Genomic DNA, 7,551 nt, shown 5'->3' on the forward strand with positions numbered 1-7,551 from the left:
TTATGTGCTTGTGTTTACATGTTTGTTCACTAGTTTATGTTTGTATGTTTGTTTACTATTTTATGCTTACATGTTTGTTTACTAGTTTATGTTTACATGTTTGTTTACACCTTTAGGTTTACATATTTGCTTACGTGTTCATGTTTACAGATTTTTTTATGTTAAGGTTTGTTTTCATGTTCATGTTTACATGTTTATTTACATGTTAATGTTTACATTTCTGTTTACATGTATATGGTTACATGTTTGTTTACATGTTTATGTTTACTTGTTTTACGTGCTTATATTTACATGTTTGTTTCCTCATTTGTTCACGTTTGTTTAAACATTTGTTGTTACGTTTGTTTACACACTTCATGTTTACATGTTTGTTTGTGTTAATGTTTACATGATTATTTGCATGTTCCTGTTCGTTTACGTGTTCATTTTCACGTTTGTTTTACACATTTGTTTGTTTACATGCTTATGTTTACATGTTTGTTTACATGTTTATATTTACATGTTTATTTTTACATGTTTATTTTTACGTCTAACAGCTTTGCTATGCCACTTATTATTTCTATGAATAAATTATTTCTGAGAACAATCGATATATTAATATTTAACAAAAATATTTATGTAAATATTGTCTAAAGTTAAACCAAGCAATAAATAATTTATTAATATTTAATCATCTCTATATATTTATTTATCATTTTAATTAAAAAAAAAGTTTTTATAAAAGTATCATTAATCTTAATTATTCTGACACCAGACTGGTGTTTTACTGGTCTGAGACCAGACTGGTGTTTTACTTGTCTGAGACCAGACTGGTGTTTTACTGGTCTGAGAACAGACTGGTGTTTTACTGGTCTGAGACCAGACTGGTGTTTTACTGGTCTGAGACCAGACTGGTGTTTTACTGGTCTGAGACCAGACTGGTGTTTTACTGGTCTGAGACCAGACTGGAGTTTTACTGGTCTGAGAACAGACTGGTGTTTTACTGGTCTGAGAACAGACTGGTGTTTTACTGGTCTGAGAACAGACTGGTGTTTTACTGGTCTGAGACCAGACTGGAGTTTTACTGGTCTGAGACCAGACTGGAGTTTTACTTGTCTGAGACCAGGCTGGTGTTTTACTGGTCTGAGACCAGGCTGGTGTTTTACTGGTCTGAGACCAGACTGGTGTTTTACTGGTCTGAGACCAGACTGGTGTTTTACTGGTCTGAGAACAGACTGGTGTTTTACTGGTCTGAGACCAGACTGGTGTTTTACTGGTCTGAGAACAGACTGGTGTTTTACTGGTCTGAGACCAGACTGGTGTTTTACTGGTCTGAGACCAGACTGGTGTTTTACTGGTCTGAGACCAGACTGGAGTTTTACTGGTCTGAGACCAGACTGGTGTTTTACTGGTCTGAGAACAGACTGGTGTTTTACTGGTCTGAGACCAGACTGGAGTTTTACTTGTCTGAGAGCAGGCTGGTGTTTTACTGGTCTGAGACCAGGCTGGTGTTTTACTGGTCTGAGACCAGACTGGTGTTTTACTGGTCTGAGACCAGACTGGTGTTTTACTGGTCTGAGAACAGACTGGTGTTTTACTGGTCTGAGACCAGACTGGTGTTTTACTGGTCTGAGAACAGACTGGTGTTTTACTGGTCTGAGAACAGACTGGTGTTTTACTGGTCTGAGACCAGACTGGTGTTTTACTGGTCTGAGAACAGACTGGTGTTTTACTGGTCTGAGACCAGACTGGTGTTTTACTGGTCTGACACCAGACTGGTGTTTTACTGGTCTGAGACCAGACTGGAGTTTTACTGGTCTGAGAACAGACTGGTGTTTTACTGGTCTGAGACCAGACTGGTGTTTTACTGGTCTGAGAACAGACTGGTGTTTTACTGGTCTGAGACCAGACTGGAGTTTTACCGGTCTGAGACCAGACTGGTGTTTTACTGGTCTGAGACCAGACTGGAGTTTTACTTGTCTGAGACCAGACTGGTGTTTTACTGGTCTGAGACCAGGCTGGTGTTTTACTGGTCTGAGAACAGACTGGTGTTTTACTGGTCTGAGAACAGACTGGTGTTTTACTGGTCTGAGAACAGACTGGTGTTTTACTGGTCTGAGAACAGACTGGTGTTTTGCTGGTCTGAGAACAGACTGGTGTTTTACTGGTCTGAGAACAGACTGGTGTTTTACTGGTCTGAGAACAGACTGGTGTTTTACTGGTCTGAGAACAGACTGGTGTTTTACTGGTCTGAGACCAGACTGGTGTTTTACTGGTCTGAGAACAGACTGGTGTTTTACTGGTCTGAGAACAGACTGGTGTTTTACTGGTCTGAGAACAGACTGGTGTTTTACTGGTCTGAGAACAGACTGGTGTTTTACTGGTCTGAGACCAGACTGGTGTTTTGCTGGTCTGAGAACAGACTGGTGTTTTACTGGTCTGAGAACAGACTGGTGTTTTACTGGTCTGAGAACAGACTGGTGTTTTACTGGTCTGAGACCAGACTGGTGTTTTACTGGTCTGAGAACAGACTGGTGTTTTACTGGTCTGAGACCAGACTGGAGTTTTACTGGTCTGAGAACAGACTGCTGTTTTACTGGTCTGAGAACAGACTGGTGTTTTACTGGTCTGAGAACAGACTGGTGTTTTACTGGTCTGAGACCAGACTGGAGTTTTACTGGTCTGAGAACAGACTGGAGTTTTACTGGTCTGAGACCAGACTGGTGTTTTACTGGTCTGAGAACAGACTGGTGTTTTACTGGTCTGAGACCAGACTGGTGTTTTACTGGTCTGAGAACAGACTGGTGTTTTACTGGTCTGAGACCAGACTGGTGTTTTACTGGTCTGAGACCAGACTGGTGTTTTACTTGTCTGAGACCAGACTGGTGTTTTACTGGTCTGAGACCAGACTGGTGTTTTACTGGTCTGAGACCAGACTGGTGTTTTACTGGTCTGAGAACAGACTGGTGTTTTACTGGTCTGAGAACAGACTGGTGTTTTGCTGGTCTGAGAACAGACTGGTGTTTTACTGGTCTGAGACCAGACTGGTGTTTTACTGGTCTGAGAACAGACTGGTGTTTTACTGGTCTGAGACCAGACTGGTGTTTTACTGGTCTGACACCAGACTGGTGTTTTACTGGTCTGAGACCAGACTGGTGTTTTACTGGTCTGAGAACAGACTGGAGTTTTACTGGTCTGAGAACAGACTGGTGTTTTACTGGTCTGAGACCAGACTGGTGTTTTACTGGTCTGAGAACAGACTGGTGTTTTACTGGTCTGAGACCAGACTGGAGTTTTACTGGTCTGAGACCAGACTGGTGTTTTACTGGTCTGAGACCAGACTGGAGTTTTACTTGTCTGAGACCAGACTGGTGTTTTACTGGTCTGAGACCAGGCTGGTGTTTTACTGGTCTGAGAACAGACTGGTGTTTTACTGGTCTGAGACCAGACTGGTGTTTTACTGGTCTGAGAACAGACTGGTGTTTTACTGGTCTGAGAACAGACTGGTGTTTTGCTGGTCTGAGAACAGACTGGTGTTTTACTGGTCTGAGAACAGACTGGTGTTTTACTGGTCTGAGACCAGACTGGTGTTTTGCTGGTCTGAGAACAGACTGGTGTTTTACTGGTCTGAGAACAGACTGGTGTTTTACTGGTCTGAGAACAGACTGGTGTTTTACTGGTCTGAGAACAGACTGGTGTTTTACTGGTCTGAGACCAGACTGGTGTTTTACTGGTCTGAGAACAGACTGGTGTTTTACTGGTCTGAGAACAGACTGGTGTTTTACTGGTCTGAGACCAGACTGGAGTTTTACTGGTCTGAGAACAGACTGGAGTTTTACTGGTCTGAGACCAGACTGGTGTTTTACTGGTCTGAGAACAGACTGGTGTTTTACTGGTCTGAGACCAGACTGGTGTTTTACTGGTCTGAGACCAGACTGGTGTTTTACTGGTCTGAGACCAGACTGGTGTTTTACTGGTCTGAGACCAGACTGGTGTTTTACTGGTCTGAGACCAGACTGGTGTTTCACTTGTCTGAGACCAGACTGGTGTTTTACTGGTCTGAGACCAGGCTGGTGTTTTACTGGTCTGAGACCAGACTGGTGTTTTACTGGTCTGAGAACAGACTGGTGTTTTACTGGTCTGAGAACAGACTGGTGTTTTACTGGTCTGAGACCAGACTGGTGTTTTACTGGTCTGAGAACAGACTGGTGTTTTACTGGTCTGAGACCAGACTGGTGTTTTACTGGTCTGACACCAGACTGGTGTTTTACTGGTCTGAGACCAGACTGGAGTTTTACTGGTCTGAGAACAGACTGGTGTTTTACTGGTCTGAGACCAGACTGGTGTTTTACTGGTCTGAGAACAGACTGGTGTTTTACTGGTCTGAGACCAGACTGGAGTTTTACTGGTCTGAGACCAGACTGGTGTTTTACTGGTCTGAGACCAGACTGGAGTTTTACTTGTCTGAGACCAGACTGGTGTTTTACTGGTCTGAGAACAGACTGGTGTTTTACTGGTCTGAGAACAGACTGGTGTTTTACTGGTCTGAGAACAGACTGGTGTTTTGCTGGTCTGAGAACAGACTGGTGTTTTACTGGTCTGAGAACAGACTGGTGTTTTACTGGTCTGAGACCAGACTGGTGTTTTGCTGGTCTGAGAACAGACTGGTGTTTTACTGGTCTGAGAACAGACTGGTGTTTTACTGGTCTGAGAACAGACTGGTGTTTTACTGGTCTGAGAACAGACTGGTGTTTTACTGGTCTGAGACCAGACTGGTGTTTTACTGGTCTGAGACCAGACTGGTGTTTTACTGGTCTGAGAACAGACTGGTGTTTTACTGGTCTGAGACCAGGCTGGTGTTTTACTGGTCTGAGAACAGACTGGTGTTTTACTGGTCTGAGAACAGACTGGTGTTTTACTGGTCTGAGAACAGACTGGTGTTTTACTGGTCTGAGAACAGACTGGTGTTTTACTGGTCTGAGAACAGACTGGTGTTTTACTGGTCTGAGAACAGACTGGTGTTTTACTGGTCTGAGACCAGACTGGAGTTTTACTGGTCTGAGAACAGACTGGAGTTTTACTGGTCTGAGACCAGACTGGTGTTTTACTGGTCTGAGAACAGACTGGTGTTTCACTGGTCTGAGACCAGACTGGTGTTTTACTGGTCTGAGAACAGACTGGTGTTTTACTGGTCTGAGAACAGACTGGAGTTTTACTGGTCTGAGAACAGACTGGTGTTTTACTGGTCTGAGAACAGACTGGTGTTTTACTGGTCTGAGAACAGACTGGTGTTTTACTGGTCTGAGAACAGACTGGAGTTTTACTGGTCTGAGAACAGACTGGTGTTTTACTGGTCTGAGACCAGACTGGTGTTTTACTGGTCTGAGAACAGACTGGTGTTTTACTGGTCTGAGACCAGACTGGTGTTTTACTGGTCTGAGAACAGACTGGTGTTTTACTGGTCTGAGAACAGACTGGAGTTTTACTGGTCTGAGAACAGACTGGTGTTTTACTGGTCTGAGAACAGACTGGTGTTTTACTGGTCTGAGAACAGACTGGAGTTTTACTGGTCTGAGAACAGACTGGTGTTTTACTGGTCTGAGACCAGACTGGTGTTTTACTGGTCTGAGAACAGACTGGTGTTTTACTGGTCTGAGAACAGACTGGTGTTTTACTGGTCTGAGAACAGACTGGTGTTTTACTGGTCTGAGACCAGACTGGAGTTTTACTGGTCTGAGAACAGACTGGAGTTTTACTGGTCTGAGACCAGACTGGAGTTTTACTTGTCTGAGAACAGACTGGTGTTTTACTGGTCTGAGAACAGACTGGTGTTTTACTGGTCTGAGAACAGACTGGAGTTTTACTGGTCTGAGAACAGACTGGTGTTTTACTGGTCTGAGAACAGACTGGAGTTTTACTGGTCTGAGAACAGACTGGTGTTTTACTGGTCTGAGAACAGACTGGAGTTTTACTGGTCCGAGCTGCAGTAAAGTTTGCTGCTACTGGTTCAGATGGAATCAAAGTTTCAGAGGAAAGAAGATAAAATCTAACAGCTGCGTTGTGTACACGTCTGCGTACTGGCATCGGACAAACTCTTACTGGAGGCGGAGGTGTGGGACTCCCGAACGCTCCTTCCTCCTCTTCATCATGTGTTCCGGAACAAAAGGCTCAGCTGTAATCTTTAATAATCCACCGCCTGGACCGACTCATCTATCTGTCAGATAGCCGAGCAGCGCCTGAACGCACCCAAGCGTTGCGCCGCCGCTCGTCCATGAGTTTGTGGCGTCAGGACCTGCTCTTATCTCTGCACACACTCCCAGCAGCTATATCAGCTATCTGGGTGAGAGTGTTCCTTCAACTCGCACACGTCAGTCTGAGCTCCGTAAACCAAGTCGGCATCTTCAGCTTTAAATCCCGTTTACCTTTCCTTCTGTCCAAAGTCAGAAAACAACACAAACAAACTCTGGCTGGAGCTCCAGGGAATAATCCAGGACAGGATGGTCAAAAAGACGATGAAGATCTGAGCGCTGTCTCCTTCAGAAGAGGATATCCTGGGTCCAGCTCCAGCAGAGCCTTCACGTCTGCAGGAACACGGCTGCTTTCCTGGTCCTGGCGTGCCCGGTAATCCCCTCCGTTCTGCTGCGATCAGACGACTGAGCGAGTCCTCTGCAGACAGGAGGGATGACGATGGAGGGAGGGGGAGGGAAACCTGAGACGTTCCCATTGTGACCGGGTTTATCTGGCTTTCACATCGACTCCTCTGCTGCTTGGAGGAAACGTTTGTCTCACTGCAGCGTTACAATCCAGTCAAACAGCTTCATCATTTCACAACTTTTACTGGTTTTTATCCACTTTAAATAACTCAGCGTCATGTAACTGGTCCTCCTCCCAGTTTAAACTGGTGCAGAATCACATTTTCTGATTTAGTGCAGCATCAGGACGCAGACTGTTTACATGCATGACTGTTTACTGTTTACATACATGACTAACATGTTCACACCAATCAGCAACCTCCGCCGCTTAAAAGTGAAGCATAAACTGAAGTTCCTCTTTCATCCACTAGGGGCTCCACAACAGAGTAAATCCACATAGACTCCCATGTTAGTTGACAGGTACCCGATATCCCGCTGCAAGAAGGAGGAAACCCAGAACAACTGCAGTTTTTATCTGGTTAACAACGTGACTTAACTTCAGCCTGTCCACCTTGGTTAGCTGGTTAGCTCCTGTTATCTCCAGGTTAGCTTGGTTAGCTTCTGTTATCTCCAGGTTATCTCGGTTAGCTGGTTAGCTCCTGTTATTTCCAAGTTAGCTCGGTTAGCTCCTGTTATCTCCATGTTAGCTTGGTTAGCTGGTTAGCTCCTGTTATCTCCATGTTAGCTTGGTTAGCTGGTTAGCTCCTGTTATCTCCATGTTAGCTTGGTTAGCTCCTGTTATCTCCATGTTAGCTTGGTTAGCTGGTTAGCTCCTGTTATCTCCTGTTAGCTGCGGGTTAGCTTGGTTAGCTGGTTAGCACCTGGCAGGTTGAAGTTTTATAGATGTCAATCATCCACTCCAAGCTACCAGCCCCACTCT

The 7,551-nt window shown here is 44.6% G+C and overlaps 1 protein-coding gene across 1 annotated transcript in view; it reads right to left on the reverse strand.

Moving 5' to 3' along the window:
* The window catches only part of mast2 (microtubule associated serine/threonine kinase 2), a 76,485-nt gene extending 69,882 nt beyond the window's left edge, over positions 1-6,603 (reverse strand). Inside the window, 1 exon segment of the mRNA XM_079244810.1 lies at positions 6,079-6,603. Coding sequence (XP_079100936.1) covers positions 6,079-6,128 — 50 coding nt within the window. The 5' untranslated portion in view covers positions 6,129-6,603.
* Positions 6,604-7,551: the final 948 nt, after the last annotated feature.

The sequence above is a fragment of the Telmatherina bonti genome (genome assembly GCF_933228915.1).
Source record: "Telmatherina bonti genome assembly, chromosome: 8".
Taxonomy (NCBI): Eukaryota; Metazoa; Chordata; class Actinopteri; order Atheriniformes; family Telmatherinidae; genus Telmatherina; species Telmatherina bonti.